This window comes from Rhyacophila brunnea, unplaced genomic scaffold (genome assembly GCF_057557595.1).
Source record: "Rhyacophila brunnea isolate RB1 unplaced genomic scaffold, BYU_Rbru_1.0 scaffold_24, whole genome shotgun sequence".
Lineage (NCBI taxonomy): Eukaryota > Metazoa > Arthropoda > Insecta > Trichoptera > Rhyacophilidae > Rhyacophila > Rhyacophila brunnea.
This window is the reverse complement of record NW_028232904.1, coordinates 2,218,691-2,237,931: the sequence shown is the minus strand read 5'-3', so window position 1 is coordinate 2,237,931 and position 19,241 is coordinate 2,218,691. Positions and strand designations below refer to the sequence as shown.

The 19,241-nt window shown below is 35.4% G+C and overlaps 1 protein-coding gene across 1 annotated transcript in view; it reads left to right on the top strand.

The window, feature by feature from the left end:
- The window catches only part of LOC147068877 (cyclic nucleotide-gated channel alpha-3), a 590,082-nt gene that overhangs the window by 191,574 nt on the left and 379,267 nt on the right, over positions 1 to 19,241 (top strand). The window contains exons 2-3 of the mRNA XM_085951461.1: positions 3,615 to 3,971; positions 13,167 to 13,245. Of these exons, the coding sequence (XP_085807587.1) occupies positions 3,888 to 3,971; positions 13,167 to 13,245 (163 nt within the window). The 5' untranslated portion in view covers positions 3,615 to 3,887. The remainder of the gene's footprint in view (positions 1 to 3,614; positions 3,972 to 13,166; positions 13,246 to 19,241) is intronic.

Here is a 19,241-nt window from a genome sequence, read left to right as displayed (position 1 = left end):
AAAATGTATATTATGTCTTTAGGGAACACATTGACTACTGCCAATACAACAAAATCTCGCGGATAACAGGAAGTCGCTGTGTTCGCATTTATAGAAGACTTCTCAGTTACGTACCTGTCATGGCGGCAACGCGCGTTTAAAAAATAATGTATTGGCTCACTTTTTAGATGCGATTCCATATCTTTTTTGCAATAAACCAAAAGTTTACTAATAATAATTCTCTCATTACTTATGATCGTTTTAGACATATTTTTATTATAAAAGCATCAAATTACGTAAATCGATATATCAATAAACCACGGAAGCATAAAATGAAATAAGTACATAATAGACTTACGGGCGTTCCTCATTTGCAAAATCGAAGTGTGATTAACTACATAGAAGGAGCTTGTTAGTTCACAGTTTTAACACGTTGACAAGAAGTTTTTGTTCGACAATAGTCTTGCACCCTTCGCTAATGGTGCCTGATAGGCTTGACTCGAGGAAATAGCGAACAATTTAACACAATCATGTAGCCACAGGTTTGTAGTTTGTAAGTGCATAGTTCATAAAACGGCAGCTAGTTATAAACTACATAAAAAAAACAGTCTTATAAAAGTTAGGTTGTTTGCAAACCTGTATGAAGATAATATGGAGACTAATAATTGTATTATACCTCATTTCTATACTATTGTGCATGGCCCCAAGAGGGGGCCCGGCGTTGCGGAACGACCAGTTAAGTAAGATAAACACACACACCATAAATTCGTCCTATTAATAAAAAAAGTCGCCTGTGTGCGCTGTTTCGGTTACAGAATATTAACAATTTTTAATATATGTGTCTGTGTGATACAATTTGATAATAATTCACATGTAGAATTTTATTTTATAGTTATTTGTATTTCCTGACTAATAAATATGCCTACATGGAAACAAAAACCTTTGTTCAATTTTCGAATCGAACTGAAGAATAATATAATACTTTGTCAAGAAAAGCAATGCAAGTAGGTACTATTACTAATATCATATTTATGCGAAACGGAATTTTCTGCATTAGATGCAATGAAATCCATATATCGAGCCCGTTTATTAGAAAAAGCACTTTTTGTAAAATGTATTTGATGAAATAAAGGGGGGGGGGAGGAGTCAAGATGATGTTTTTTTTAAAGGGAGGCGTAGTAGCGTAAAGTTTGGAAACCACTGACGTCGGTAATTGACAGGCACATATAAATTTAAATTCTTTAGAACACCAGGATTGCAAACCATGCCTCGGGATAGCAAGCAAAATTTTCTCAAGAGCAGAAGTCACCTACGAGATTTAAGAGAGTGAAAAGTGAGCATGTCTTATATAAAAAGGTAGTCGGAAGTAATCGTTAAACGAATTATTGAAATGAAAATAATAATAATATATAATAATTAATTAAAATAAAGACATCGAAGAAATCTCTTCTGGACGCACTCTGATCCTGTGGTGTGATGTAGAGGCCCGATGCATTGACTGATTTTGAGACCCAAACAATAAAAAACAACAATATTATTCGGGCAATGAAAGGTCGGATGATCTGGCAAAGGAAGCTGGCCATTCAGGGGTACCATATCAGTGGATACCAGAAAACCTGGACTGGAATGAGGCTATAAAGAAAATGGCCCAAAGTATGTGGATAAATTTTAACCATAGGGCGTTATTAGAAAAGGGGAAATGGAGTATGTCTATTCTACCATCAGCACGAGAGGTGCCCTGGTTTGTAGAGTCTCCTTTGACGAAGAATGAGCTTAAGTTAATACTGAGGCTAAGAACAGGGCACACAGTGGGCAAAAGCTTTGATGTCATGTTTTAGAGGACATTGTACATTTAGCACTATAATGCCCTAAATATGAACTTCACAGAGTACAGCTTCGAATTGCAGATATCTATGAGAATGTCGACGAATTGAAAGGTGTCGTGGCGGTGGGTAAGAGGGAAGAGCTAGGCAAAATTGTAAAGTTATTTAACAGAATAGGAGTGAGGACCTGATCGACGGATCCCCTTATAGAAGAGAAGAGGCGATATGACAGCGAGTCGCAGTCAAAGCCTCGGTAAAATCACAAAAAAAACAATATTATTCTCATTTTCCATATATATCTATGCATTCAAAGAATTCATTGTTTTTAAAAATGAATTTATTTAAAACAGAAATATAACGGAAGTAGGTGAATTACAAAAATAAAGGTACATTTAATATAATATCATGAAAAAAAAATATAATAACATTATTATAAGTTAATCCCTCCAAACCAAACCCGCCACGCACCACACCCGGTCTTAATCGAGCATATCACGTGGCCCTACATTGGCGATGTGAAGCATCTAGTTCAGTTTTAGGCCGGGAATACCCTAGGAGAAGATACCCAGGACTAAGGTTGCTATGCTCAAATTGAGCTCTGACTGAGTTTAAAGTTACTTTCTAATGCAAAGTGCCGGGGAGAGAAGAGCACAAGGAAATTATATATATAAAAAATGATTCTAGTGTATATATAACAAAATAATGAAGCTAATCATACGGACAGCAAAAATTATGCGAAGAGATCTTCACGCCCGCAGTAAGACGTCGTAATTTTTTTAAATGTAAGATAATTGGCCTTAGTAGCAACCAAGTCGGCGATGGGCCCAAAAGCTGGTTGGACCGACCTGAGCATCTCCTCCCGTTCGGAGCACATTCTAAGACATTTCCAGAGGATGTGGTTAGCATCCTGAATTTCCTCTCCGCATGGACATGTCGGACGGCTTACAAGTCCAAGCTCAAAGAGCTTGCCAGTGATCCCACCGTGTCCAGTCACACATTGACTGGTGTGATGGTATCGATACGATATACGATACAATCATGCAATATTTATAATATATTTTTAGTAAGGGATGGTTCCTAGTAAGAGGGTGTAGTCCTCAAAAGGTGCAGTTTTTTTCCTCATTCGTGCGAATCCACTGGAGGAAAGAGAAAACCCGAGCGGGACGGGGAGACATTTTACAACTGCGAGCACTTGGCTATAAAATAAATATCGTTATCCGCAATAAGTTGTTGATTATTGGACCCTTATCATATTGTCATAATTTAAAAATCTTATAATATTTACATACTTATTTTTATCATAATATAAAATATACTAACAGGTTTTTTTTCTTCTTTTTCAGAGAGAAAAATCAACACTAAAAACATCATTTACTTCTCTTTAGAAGAGAACATCTATACGGGACAAGCCACAGTACAAGTGGGCTAAAAAAGAAATTAAATTTTTCGTATTTAATATTATTATTGGTTAAACTTTCTTTTCAAAATGTTATAACCTCAATACAATAAGAGATATATTTGTGATACATTTTGTGCAGAATGCCTATTTTATGATTCATAATTTTTTCATCTTATTTTGTTGATTTAATAATAAAATTTTATCAGCTCTTAAATCGTGTGTTATTTAGTACACTGTTAAAACGTCACAAACAACAAAAGCTGTCAATCGTTAATTGTTTTAGTTTATCTGAGATAGTTGAGTGTTGAACTGTGGGGTTAACATCTGTCACATTAATTATTAATGAAAGGTGCCAAATTTTTTAAACTGTGGGGTGAAATTGTACCACTTTAAAAAATTGTTGTTGATTGAAGCTGTAGGTATATATTGTAGGAATAAAATAAAGACAGACTTTGGTGTCGAGCTCTGGCAAAAGACAGTCAAGAATGTTGGATGATTCTGGAGTTTTCTGAAGAGGAATCTGTGACCGAAAATCCTGGCCAATGCGAGAGGATCGGTGATCGGACGCTGCGAGTGTTGTGTGACAGTGTGCCGTGCAGAGAAGTATCGCGATGGGGGTGTCAGGTCCGCGCTGATTCCCTCGGGCGCGGGTGGAGTGGGGGGCTGGGGGGCTGGGCGGGGGGCGCATGTCCCAGGCCAGACGTCTGCTGCAGGCGCTGAGGGGCCGCGCCTCCTGCGCGAGCCTCTTCAACGCCTCCTCGGACAGGCAGGTGAGCCATGTTTATTCACACTATAATATAAGCATTGCCATAGCGTTAACGTGCTATTAGTTTATAATATCGTGGGTCTGACAAATTTTTTTTTCTATGTGTGTTTGAACCTAATATGTTGAGTAAGTGGCTACCACCCTTTTCTTTCAAAAAAAACTGTTAGCAACCTCTTCATGAGATTGTAGATCTAATGAGAAATAATTTTAATAATCTCAGAAACATACGTATTGGAAAATTAGTTGTGCTGAATGGAATTGAACCCTATATCTATTGCGATCTGTCAACTATAGAATAGTAATATGTAGTTTTAAGTAGCGTTAATATTGGTGACAATATTTTATAATTTTGAATCCAGCGCTCGAAATGGAAAATTTTCTGAAAATATTAACATATTTATGTAATAATTTTATCTATTAAATAAGTGTATTAGATTTTTTTGATCATACACTTGCCAAGCTCAGATGATCAAAATAAGTCAAAGGATAACAGTCTTATGGCATGCAAGATTTGGCGATAATGTTTAAAATGTTAAATTAAATTATTGAGGTTTACGCCACGCCATAAATATTATTTTTAATATAATTCCAGTAAAATTATAGTTTAGTAAAAAATAGATTTAAAGTAATTTCTTTTATTTTGTTAACTGTCCATTCATGGTGGAACTGCATTGTATTGTTGTTTTAATTTAATAAAACGCATTTTTTTTTGTAGTACTTATTTCACTTTTAATCAATAAATTAGGACCGTTTTCAACTGAACTGAGTTGAAAATGTCCATCTGAGGCGGACGAAACTGGTCCTAATTTATTGATTAAAAGTGGAATAAGTACTTCAAAAAATGCGTTTTATTAAAATAAAACAACAATAGATTTAAGTAAATAAATATATTAAGTAGTTTTTAATAATTCACGAATCAGAATTCAAAATTTCATTTTTACACAAGACTACAAATCTCAGGGATTTCGCGAACATGAGCCGCGCTCCGGTGCGTTCCGCTCCATTTCGAGTGCTGTTTGAATCAATATGCCCACGATAATATGTTCAATAATAAATAATGATCCATTCTTAAATTGTGTGTATTGTTTGTTAAATAAGTACCTACTTAGTAGAGGTGAATTGGAAATCCTGTACTACGGATGAAACTACCGATACTAATTATTTGTGGCCCAATAAACTTATTCCAAAAAACTTGTGATGATATCATAGCGAGTCGCTGTTCTGTGCACTCGCCAGTTGGTAGACTTTCAACACTATTGACATTAAATGCGCACGAACGAAATAGCACTTGAATATAGGTATATTTTAATTTATTAGTCTATTGCGTTCGAATGTATGAATAATAATAGGTCATAAATTTTGTGTCGCAATACAGTGGTGAGATGACGCACATACTTAGGCTTGTTATATACCGCTCAAAACATGTTTAAAATTAAAAAAAAATCACTGTTTTTCATTTTTGTTAACAATAATATTGTAACCTAACAGAAAAACAACTCATAAATTTATTATTTTATAATAAATGGGACTTTTCGACAAACGGAGCTCAGCGTATTTTTAGCGATTATATTAAAGCCGATACACAGTCTGAGTTCCCTGAGCCGATACGTATTTTAAAATACTAGTATTTTGGAACAAGTTTATATATTAATTATTTTTTATACTGGTAGTAAGTATACTTAGTCTTCAAAATCGACCAGTTTTCCCATCTCTAGTACTTAGTTACTTTTAAATTGAAGATTCCAAAAGGCGAAACCCGGTTCGCAAAAAATGACTCAAATGAAATAGTACAAAACTTAAATTAAGTGGTATTTATTCTTTCATTATTTTGTATATATTTATTTTGTTTTATATGAATAACTATAGCGTATGCCATAATTATTACGTATAGCAGTGCCAAAGGGTGGAAGTAGGAATACAATTTGCAGATAGTGTTTGTAAGTTTTTAAAATTCAATTAATCCCTACCTAAACTAAACTATAATAGTTTAGGTATGATATGGATGATCTGACAAAAATAGTGTAATAGTAATTTTTCAGTCATACTGTACCGTTTAAAAAAAAAATAATTCGGTTAGGTACATGTTTAAACACGCGCGTTAACATCATTTTACTCCCTACTTCAATTATAGTTTGTCAATTTATGGCTACGGCCGTATGCTGTAGCTTAACCACTGGGGAATGCCAAAAGAAATGGCGTATTTCAAAAAAACACTACCTTATTCTTAGGTCAATAATTATTATAAAGCAATCATTATTCGTAGAATGTTTATCACACTTAAATGGTCAAAGACATAGCTTATAATTAGTATCTTTAGAATTATCTTCAAATGTGTAAATCTTGCCCATTTTTTGAATAATAAAATGCCTAATTCTTGTCAAATTTGGGATCACAGAGATTATCAATATAATTTTATATCGTAAATAATTCACTATAATAATGTCGATATAAATTATACTGATGGTTTTATAAATGCGTTTAAAAGTTGTTAAATGTAAAAAACCTTAACACCACTGCACATTTATGTACTGAAAAATGACTATATTCTAAAACATTAGAGCGAGAGGTTTAAAAGAATACTATTTTATGTAATAAAAATACTTTATGCAGTCATCAAATGTTTAAAATAAATATAATGGATAATAAGGCTTCAAAATTATATAAATAGATTATCTACAACGCTTAAGGAATGTCCAGGATCATGCTTTGAAAATAGAAAAAAAGCTCCATTTTGACCCACGCTGAGCACGTCCGCCCTTAAGTCCTGCCCAACCAATTCATAATCGATAAAAAATAATTATTCTTCTATCTATTAAATATTTAAAATGATAATATTATGGTTTTTTTTATTGTGATTTTACCGAGGCTTTGACTGCGACTCGCTGTCATTTCGCCTCTCCTCTTCTAGAAGGGGATCCGTCGATCAGGTCCTCACTCCTATTTTGTTAAATAACTTTACAATTTTGCCTAGCTCTTCCGTCTTACCCACCCCCAGGACACCCTTCAATTCATCGACATTCTCATAGATATTCGCAATTCGCAGCTGTACTCTGTGAAGTTCATATTTAGGGCATTGTAGTGCTATATGTACTCGTACAATGTTCTCTAAAACATGACATTCATCGCAGAGCTGCGATTCGCTTCTTCCCATGAGGACATCAAATCTTTTGCCTATTGTGTGCCCTGTTCATAGCCTCAGTATTAACTTAAGCTCATTCCTCGTCAAAGAAGACTCTACAAACCAGGGCACCTCTCGTGGTGATGGTAGAATAGACTTACTCCATTTTCCCATTTGATGATGCCCTATGATGAAAATCTATCGACATACTTTGGCCCATTTTCTTTATAGCCTCATTCCAGCCCAGGTTTTCTGGTATCAATATTATGGTTAAATGGCATAATTTTAGATATTTTATAGATAAACGAATATTTTTTCGCTAATAACATGGCATGGATTAGGCAGAGTTTAATTGAATTATAAAAATAACAGATACTATCAACACCATGGCCCCTACAAGGGGGGGCTGACAGGGCTCTAGCCTGGAGGCCCGGGCTTAGGAGGGGCTTGGCGTGGCGGGTCGATCATTTAAGTGACATAAAGACACACTTCAAATCGCGCTAATAGTAAAAAAGTCGACTGCGGAGCTATTTCACGAGTGGAATATTATTTTATAATTATTTTTAGTGTGTTTCCTGGCTACAAACGACTATTAATCCAATACGGCGAAATGCCGCATGTTACTTGGCTATCACAAAAGGGGGTCGCGATCATTGCTTTATAATATTATGATACCGTGCCGACAATTCAATTAGATTTATTTTAAAGTGTCAAAAATCTCAGAAAACCCTTTATTTTACACAGAACCCTGCAGTTCCGCAGAATACCATTTGGTGATCACTATTGTAGAACATTACGCGGCTCTTAACCTCGGCGATAGGTAGAGGGGCCTGCTTCAAGATATGGAGGCCATGATCAATACATTATAGTCTCAGTTCAATGAAAATGTATACCTACGTTTGACTGAGAAAGTTTAGTGTGCACTATTTATGTCTGATTTTAACTGCCTACCTCCACCCTTCGCCACTGCTATAGCCTCAAGTTTTGATATTGCGTGCGTGTATTTTTTAAAGTTTACAAAATTAAATTAACCCTGCCTAATCCGAACCATAATATTTCAGGTAAGTACATATGCTATGGGCGGTCCAATAAAAATAATGCACACCTTTTCAGTCATGCTTATTTGTTTTCGTTGAATTAAGAGTAAGTACCTACGTGTTGTTTAGTTTTTTTTTTTTAATTTATTCATTCAAGTCCTGTTTAAGCCAAACCATAATCGATATTTTCTTCTATCTATGAAATATCTTGAACGATGTAAGTATGGTTTAATGGCATAATTTTAGAAATTTTATAGATAAATCAATATTTTTTCACTACTATATTATAATATGGCTTGATTTAGACAGAGTTTAATTAAATTATTAATAATCACAAGATAAAAAGAACTTTTTATATATTTACAACGTTTTTAAATGTTCTGTTGAATTATTATGCTCAATATGCTCAAACTTGTACTTGATATGAAGTAAATAAAAAATAAACAGACAAACAAAAAATATAGAATACTGAAATGTCATTTTGATTTCCATAGTAACGCACGTATATATTAATGACTTAGTTGCTAGGACCACCCCCTTAGCAACCAATAATAGTCTTTTACTTTTTACGGATTTTTCCAAAATAACTTTCCATACAAAACAAAATTGACTGAAAATGCATTCAATTCTGCTTAAAGATGGCTAAAAGTATTAAAAGAATGCATTGGCATCGTATTCTGACATATATTCTAAAAGTTTCAAATGTCTAGATAGTCGGGAAGTTAGTTAAAAATCGATTGCGTGATTTGTACTGGATAAACAACCACCGGACAAACAAGAATACGAGCTAATAAAAACGTTGTAAAATAACAAACACTATCTACACATTATAGTCTAAGCTCAATTTAGCAAGCGCTTCAGAAAGCACTATAAGTGCCATTAAATATGGTACCTTTAGCATAGTAGTCTATGTGCATAGGTGCGATACCCGAGAGATGCAGGTTCGATCCTGCGGCTTACTTTTTTTTAAAAAGATTTTTTCTATTGGTTATAATATATTTTGTGTAAGTGTTTTCAAAATTATGTATGTGCACTATTTATGTCGGATCGTAACAGCCTACCTCTACCTTTCGCCACTGACAGATGGTAGATGTACACTATCTTGTTTGTTTATAATTTCACGTCTGTTTTCATTAGTCAAGCAATCAAATCGCAATTATCATAATTGAATTGGGTTAACTCGATATAACATAGGCATTATGCTTGTTTACTTGAGTTAATCGAAGCAGATACATTGGTCGATATATCTATAGCTAATTAGAGTTGATAATTACTGCAAATTTGCAATGCTGTGTGTAATCCCACCCTTATTAGCCAGAAGTAATATGTGGCTTAAGCAATTAACTTGCAATTATGTTAATTGGCGCACTGCAGGGTTGAATGGTTGGCGATTCGAAACTTTTACCATAATCAAATAGTGATCGGAAATGAAATCAAACTCGCCAACATTTTGGGATATCTATTGTGGCAAAAGTACATTGTGGTTTCGTGCTCTATGAGTTTGGTCATTGCCGACTCAGGTAGAAAGCCGATACATTCACAAGGGTCTAGGACGATTTGCCAGCGGGATAACTGGACGCCACGGAATCCCAAAATAAATAGATGTTAGGTACTTATAGGTACTTATTTAAATGATTATATTATGATTTAATAGTTTATGAGAATGTAAATATGCAGACGTAAATAATGATTTAATCGTGCATATGTTTAAGTTCCAACGAAAGAAGAGTTTTTTATTTTATATAAAGCATTTGGCATGGTAATTCTCAATCCGCAATAAAGAATACATTATGAGTAAAATGAATTAAAACTACTAAGTAGTAGATAGAAACTGATTAAAATACCTAGTCTACGTTTTGTATACGTGTCTACGACAGTGCGGCGTCCAATTGTCCAGAGTCCAGTTGTCCCATTCCAATTATTCACAACGACTGGTCATACTTTTTCCGCCCCTCCCGTTGTTGTCTATGGTGTGAACTGCCGTTGCCTGTCATTGTTCTACAGAGTGCTCATACTGATGTGGCTGTCGTGTTCACAGAGGGAATGGTTTGATTTGAATGGATAAGTTACATGATAATTAATAATACACTAGCATTAACACACCTTCTACAATCGTCGGTGTTTTGTAAAAAGGTCGAATTAATCATTTTGGCGAAATTGAGATTTTAATGAAAATAGAATATTTACCCCACTATCTTTGTTGTGTAAAAACGGCGAATTTGTATCTCCACAGGAAAGTACTTAAAAACGATAATCGAATGTGACATATTAAGCCTTTTCAAATATTATATAATAATGCTTATTATAATGACAATATTCTTTCTAAGCTTTATTATAAACTTTTTAAATATTTATAATCATCCACAGGTAATTAACAAATAAATGGCAAAAGTTAAAAATCCTCCTCCTGTAAAATAGCATTTTGGTTAACACCGACACCAAAACACCGACGAAATGTAATGCATAGATCAATGCTATATATTTTTTGGAAATCGATATTACCACCGGTTTTTGTGTGAAGGACTATTCTGACTTTAACAGCTGATGAATAACAGGAATGTATATTATTTATTAATAACACTGTTAGTTAATATATTTGATTTGAGAATTTTTTTATAATTCAATTTGAAACGAGAAAGGGCGAATCAATATGTCAAGCAATCTGGGATCTGATTTTGACAACTGAAAAGTGGACCACTCATTGGTTGTGCAAAAAGTTATGCTCAAAGTTTATTAATCTAAAGATGGCGGTGGCTTGGACATGTAAATTGTACGTAAATTATTTCACCGTGGCACAGTTCGCCGTGAGCTTTCTATCGGAAAGAGATCAAATTTCAAATATTTGTTTTTTATACATATTATAGTGAACATTACAAATTACTAATTTAAGACGTCCACAATATGACATTTAGAAACAAAGAAATATTAGTAAAACAGTACTATTACATAAAAAAGAGATATATCAGTATTAATAATTTATGTTCAACCTATTTGCTGCGGACCTTTTATATAATATTTAATTACCACATTTAAATAAAATGCTAATTATATCTAATGGTCACGTGATGGGAAACGCACCACGTGTAAATACTTTAATTATATAGGTTCAAGGAAGTACACCGGATGGGTTAAGCTGACCCTATTTTAAGAATTTATAAAACAACGTCCACCTAAGCTCATCATTACGTAGGTGGAATATATCAACACCCGAAGCAATTTGGTTGAACCAATGACATTCATATGGATGAAGCATCTGGAAAAAAAATGACACTCACTTTTTTGTCGGGTCTGCCGAATAGCATAATCTGTTCTAACGGCAAGTACAATAAAGGTGATATTGCTATAAATTCCCGATGCTTTTTGTCGGGTCTAGCGAATGGTTCAGTTCGAACGGGTTTGCTTAAATGAACATTGACACTAGAAACACTGTTCTAACGCCATTACAATATAAGTGATATTGCTATAAATTCCCGATGCGTGATATCGTATAATGGAAATTGCGTGATGTCTACCTATACATGTGCGAATGTCGCTATGCGCGAATTTATTTGCTAGCTACTACTGTACTGAGTGCGTTGTCCATTAATAATGTAATTGACCGTGGTACAGTTTGCAGTGAGCTTTCTATCGGAAAGAGATCAAATTTCAAATATTTTTTTAAGCATATAGTGAAGATTACAAATTACTAATTTAAGACGTCCACAACATGACATTTAGAAACAAAGAAATATTAGTAAAACATAAAAAAGAGATATATCAGTATTAATAATTATCCCATTTGCTGCAAACCTTTTAATTAATATTTAATTACCACATTTAAATAAGATGCTAATTATATCTAATGGCCACCTGATGGGCAACGCACCACGTGTAAATACAAAAAATATAAATACTTAAATTATATAGGCTCAAGGAAGTACACCGGATGAGTTAAGCAGACCCTATTTTAAGAATTTATAAAACAACGTCCACCTAAAGTCATCACGTAGGTGGAATATATCAACATCCGAAGCAATTTGGTTGAACATTGTTATCGTCCTCTCAATTGGCATTACCAGTGACAGGTTGGTTCTGCACCTTGGGAGAATAAACAACTGATGCTCTCTATTTCTAAGATAGTTTATCAGGGACACACAGTTCAACACTGACCGTATAGTATACGGTCTCCAATTTTATTAGATTCATTATGAACATTAATTTAATTGTCATAGATGATTTTGGCAAAATTTATGAATTCAAGAATGAAAACCTAACCTAACCTAACCTAACAGATAATCCAGCATATCGGCTATTTTCAAAATTTGCTTGCTGCTGGCTTCCTGTAAAATGTAAACTGTAAGCCGACAATAACCGTGTTTTATTTAGACAGGAATTTCATGTCAGTACTATACGACCAAAAGAGGTTGGACGGTCTTTAATGGGAACTGTATTATTTTGTATTTAAAAATATTTTTTTTTTTCGACCATGTCCGATCCTAATAAGATCATATGGGCCTCCACAGAGTAGAGGTTTGTATTAACAGACCTTTTTTTACGAGAAACGAATGTCAGCCACTTGCTCAACCTATTAGGTCCATACCATGATAGACACACATTGAAAAACAATATGTGTACTTGCTAGACCCAGGATTACTAACCTGGGACCCACGGCGTTATAGTCCAACGCTTAAGCCGCGCGGCCACCGTTTGTGTCAAATATTAGTTAACTATAAAACCATAACTACATTAAATAAATAAAATAATATATCTACAATATTTTTTCATACAATTGAACATTATTTAATTGTTCCCAATTAGACAAGCACAATTTTCCATTTTTAATTTAAATGATAATTATAGCCTAGATTTATGTTTATCAAGTAAAAAGCCAACAATGACCAAATCAGAGTTATCTAGTTGTAGTATTAAGGTGACGAATTATATATATATAGGTATATGTTGTTAACTCTAAATATCTCATTTATCGACTTACCAACTTTTGACAGCAACACAACGATAATAATAATTGACAGAATTTTTAAATTATGGATTTGATGGTTTTCAGGGATCCCACGAGCTGGAGGAGATTTCGGTAGTAAGCGGAGCTGTGAGTGCTGCGACCAACGGGCCTGGATTCACATCTGGTGAGTCATTCTGATAATAAGCATTTTTTAAGTGAAACCTTTTTTTACGAGTGATACATAAAACTTGTCTGTAAAATCAGTCTCACTGATATGTGGCGAAATAACGTGTAGCGGTCTAGATCAAACCCGAGACCTTTTGATTAGAAAGTCTTCAAATTAACCACGAAAAAGCCATTAACCTCGTGACATATAGATGACTCCCCGCGCTTTAAACTGAGGCGTAATTTCCAAATACCGACGCGCATTATATCTCATGGATGGTCCGCCGTGGCGAATCGACCAAATGATTGGGATAAACAGACATAAAAAATTTGCTCTAATAATAAAACAAATCGCCTGCGGCACTATTTTCATTTCTTAGCGGTTATATTTTAAAATATGTGGTCGAGCGATGTAATTTTTAATTGTGCCGTTACTTGATAATGCCATAATTCAAGTGGATGTAACAGTGACGTCCCGTGGGGGTAGGCAGATTGAGCGTCGCTTGGGGGCGGCAGTTACTCGAAGGGCGGCAAATCGATGAGAATCATATGGAATATATAGAAATAGCTATTACTTGGTAATAACGAAAATATCTTTCCATTAAAAAATCAGCTCACTGGTTTTATCGATTTCGCGATATCTAGTTTACTTCCGTTGCCCTTCAAAGTCCCTGGTGACCAGAAAAGACACGTGTAGATTTGCGAATAATTAGTCTGATATTTTGTTAGTAAAGTATCCATACAATACATTTCTTGGATATTGGACTCATGAAAGGATAATAAAAATACTGTATAATGAGGCAGCATTTTGGCGCTAGCTAGGGGCGAAATTTTATTTTGGGACGTCACTGGGATGCAAGTATTACAAATACACTAAGTACCCTTAATTTTACCGTGAACACCTTTTAGGAAACGCTACTGTAGAGCGTCACACTGCCATTAATCTTGGCGATAGGTAGTGGGCCCGACAAAGACCCTAGCCTTGGGGCCCGCTTCAGGAAGTTGAGGCTATGCGCATTGACGTCCCTAGACAAAATGCCGCCCAATTTTTATACGGTATTTGTTATCATCCATTCATGACTCCAATATCTTACTTCATAAATACACACACTATTAATTAATAGTGTATTTATCAACCATTAAAATAAAAAAAGTAAATATGTCATCAAAATCTAATTTAAATGCAATCTCTGTTTCAATAGACAATATTGTGAGTCCACGGTCACAGATATATTTAAAAATACACCTGATAACTTCCAAAACTCTAAATTGACTGGCAAAAATATGTGGTTAAATTTTAAATTAGATAATCATGTACAACCTATAATTCAAATATAATTCGCAAATCTGCACGTGTCATTTCTAGTTTCCAAGGACGTGACATCCAAGGTAAATCGAAGTAAACTACACATCGCGAACCCGACAAAAAATAACTGGCCTGTTACACCTTTTATGTTATTTAATACATTTTGCTTCCAACCAGTGAGCTGATTTTTTAATGGAAAGTTAAAGTCCCTCCACCAAACCCGCCCCGTACCACCCTCGGTCTTAATCGAGAGTATCACGGGACCCGTCAATTGGTGATGTGAAGCATCTAAGAATTGGCCTGGGAGTGTCCTGGGAGAAGATGCCCAAGACTTAGATTGCTACGCTCAAAATGAGCTCTGACTGAGTTTACTGAGTTTACTCTAATGCAAAGTGCCAGGGAGAGAAAAAGCACATGGAAATTACTAAAAAGAAAATGAATCTACTTGTTTATTAAATTAAAGAACGAAGCTAATCATACAGGCAGCAAAAATTATGTGAATAGATCTTCACGCCCGTAGTAAGACGCCGCAAATTTTTTGAAAGCAAGATAATTGGCCTTAGTAGCAACCAGGTCGGACGGGCCGATGGGTCCAACAGCTGGTTGGACCGACCTGAGCATTTCCTCCCGTTCGGAGCACATACTCAGACACTCCCATAGGATGTGGTTGGCATCCTGTATTTCCCCTCCGCATGGACATGTCGGACGGCTTGCAAGTCCAAGCTCGAAGAGCTTGCCAGCGAATCCACCATGACCAGTCACAAATTGACTAGTGTAATGGTCTGGAGTCAGGTATTATATAAATGGAAAGATATTTTCCGTTATTAGTAAGTTTAGGTAGCCATTTCTATATATATATGCCTAATGATTCTCCTCGATTTTCCGGCCTTCAAGTAACTGCCGCCCCAAGCCACGTTTAATCTGCCTACCCCACGGGACGTCACTGGCCATGCGCAGTGTACTCTTTCTAGTAGGAGAATAATATTTAATGACGAATGCAACGGTTGCGCAAAATAAGACTAAAACTCTATAGCTGGTAATCTCAATATTCCGCCATTTTGAGATAATCGCAAAGAAGTCGTTAAGCACGTTTGGGATTTCAAAATAAATAATATAATATTTTCTTTTTGGAAACATATTGGTAAAAAAATATTTATATCATATATTATAGACTTGAGTGCCACTGCTAGTGTTTTACCACGTTTTTCTTAGCTCGTATTCTTGTTTGTCCGGTGGTTGTTTATCCAGTACAAATCTTGCAATTGATTTTAAACCAGCTTCCCGTATATACGTGCGATACTATGGAAATCAAAATGACATTTCAGTATTCTATATTTGTTTATAAATTATTTATATTTATTATAGTAGTAAAATAGTAAAAGAATGATTTGTTGACAATTGCCTCACTTGTTCTAAATTATTATTACATAGAATTGTTTATATGATTCAAAAGAAAATTTAAAAACGTGGTGTATAAAAAGTTCTTTTTATCTTATAATCATTATATATTGGAGATGCCTGCCATATGTACTAATAATTTGTGATAATCCGTTTAATATTATGTTTCTAAGGACTTTATAATAAATAATATGCTTTTTCAAAAACCATTTAATTAAAAGATCATTCACTCGCTATATCTACTGTTCAGAAAGTTTTAGGTTCGGTGCTGCAAAAGCCGACAAGATGAAGACGCCATTAAAATATTCGACGGTAATGTAATGATATTATAACGTCAGATAAGACCGTCGCTGCGGAAATCATGGCTTTCGCGCGCGTTTTAATCTCGGAACCCTTCCACCGGATGTGCCAATTTAGCCTCGAACCCCTTCGCTCAGCTGTCAAACTGACAATACTCCTTTATTTTTAATAATTCCGACGGAAACAGCCGCTCTCTGAACTGCGTAATCTTTCCAGATGGATTTATTCGAGTGAGTCCGAGAATTGATTGATTTATTTCTCACGTTATTATCGACGCAATTCGGGATAAAAAATAGGGAATCCAATTAGTGCTGTCATGGCTACGTTTTAACATCGCGCACGTATTATATAGGTACCTAATGTTATTTATATGGTTCACAGCCGGGCTATTCTAACATGGTTACATGTAAGTTGTCCGTATGCAGTTAATCGTGGGACACTTATTCGTGCGTCGCAGTACGTGAAACATGAGTTCGTATAATATTGTATCAAATGACGAGTTTTTCGTTGAACATTTCACCGTGGAATACATTTGTACGTATCTTACAAAATGCGCCAATAGTTTGCAAATAGTACTGTTCCAATTGGATTAACCCTTATCTAACCTAACCTTACCTAGTAAAGACATCTCCAGTCGGAAGCCAACAGCGGTGGAGTGAGGTTGTACAACTTTGCTTGCGTATTCGGGACGCTATTCGCCTGGTTACTCGCGAACGGTTATAAATACGGGATACAACAAAAATAATATTGTTTGTAAATGAATTTGACAATAAACTCAACATGTGTGGTCCCATGTGATTTTGACAATCAGTGCCAGTGCTTGAGAAAAAGTGAAAAATATTTATTGTTGCACGGATAGTGCACTTTGTGCGGGGAGTGCGTCAAACGCTGTGAAGCGAGGGGTTGTCCACACTGTTTTTTGTTCACACTATTGCGCGAATTCCAAGACCGCGTGAACGGCAAAAGCAATAAAATGGAAAACACCACGATGGAAGTGAATGAAACCAAAAAAACGAAGAAGAAAAGAAACGATGATGAAGAGGAAGTGGTTGGAGAAAAAGAAGAAGAATGGCAGACGGTGACCTCTGGAAAAAAACCCAGAAGAGACTCTGGGGTCACTCCAAAGGGAAACCAAAACATCGTCATGATAGCGACGGGAAGTAAAATTCCATTAAAATTGAAAATAGCGCAGATGCTGCATAAGGCAGGAGTAAAAGTACAGAAAATTTACAATAAAAATTTAAAGACGTACATCCAAGTAGAAGACGAAAAAGAAGCAGATAAAGTGAAACAAGCTGGAGAACTCAAAGATCTCGGTTTTGTGACCAAAGAGAATGACTCCTGCTCTTATGGAGTAATAAGAAAAGTCGATATTGATATGGACCTCCAAGAACTGCAAATGGAAATCAAAAGTGATGCAAAAGTAATCAACCTTAAGAGGTTGACAAGAAAAGGTGATACAGGAGAGCTGACAAAGACCTCGTCAGTCAGTATTAAATTTGGGGAGAAAATATTGCCGAGAACAATTTACATATATGGAGTCTCTTTTGCTGTAGAACCGTATGTATTCAGGGTTATGCAATGCTACAAATGCTGGCGATATGGGCATATCGCGAACAATTGCGGACGTACAGTAGAAACGTGCCCTAAGTGTGGTGAAAACCACAAAACCTGCGGAAAAAATGAGGAAATTACGTGCATCAATTGCAAAGGTAACCACGCGGCAAACAGCCAAAAATGCCCAAAGTGGCAAGAGGAAAAGAATTGCAAAGAAGCAATGAAAAAAATGAACATACCTTTCAAGGAAGCAAAAAAAAATATGTTAAATAATAGCTATGCTGACATATTAAAACAAAAAAAAATCGTAGGAAGAGATGAAAGCGAAACAATTCAAAAAACTAAGGAAAACAAAAAGAAAGAAGAAGCGGTGGTAGAAGCTTCAGGCTCAACAATAATATCTACAGGTAGTAGCGTAAAGCCTACAAAAAATAAGAAAAATTCAAAGGGGAAGACAGAGGTTAACGCGATGGGAGAAATTATGAAAGTCTTGCTGAAAGGGGGAGACTGGCAGCAGATCATTAAACAACTAATAATTAAAGCAGTGGACTGGGTATGCAAACAATTCAAAGAAGGACACTTAAAGGAAATTCTAGGGGAGGTTCTGGAGCAAAATGGATAAGAAAAAACAAATTAGGATTTTACAATGGAATGCCAGAAGTATGAAGCAAAAAAAGGATGATATAGAACTCTACTTAATAAGACAAAAAATTTCAATAGCATTAATCTCAGAGACTTGGCTGAGGTCTGAATTAGACTATCTGAAATTCAATGATTACACGATGTATCGAAAATACAGAAGGGATGGATACGGAGGAGAGCGATTCTGGTGCATAAAACACTGGCGTCTAAAGAAGAAAGAAAGAAAGACGGAAGAGCTAGACAAAATAAATATAAAGCCATTTAACAGAATAGGAGTGAGGACCTGATCGAAGGATCCCCTTCTAGAAGAGAAGAGGCGATATGACAGCGAGTCGCAGTCAAAGCCTCGGTAAAATCACAAAAAAAAAAAAAAAAAAAAGACATCTCATAAAATTCGCCACATGCTGTAGCATACGTACAAATATACTCTACGGTGAAATGTTAGAATCTCATTCTCCGTATCGTCCCGCACAACATCTCATTGTACCGAGATGCGGACCTCGGATCCGTATCATAAGTTTAGTATTGTAACATAACTACTGTAGCATACTGTTGTATCGACCATTACGCCGTAAATAAAATTCGCTCCTGCATCCATCTTCGACTACTTCATCATCATCCTTAACACCATAACCAACGACACCTCGGATCACTCCCCCCACCCCCACAGTGGTATCATAAATTTGAGTCCCCACACATATAATTAACAGACAGATTTATAAAAGTATGATTCAATTCAATTTCAATTCAATTTATTTATTTTTAACATATTGTGGACATTATAAATTATAAGTTTAAGACGTTCACAACAT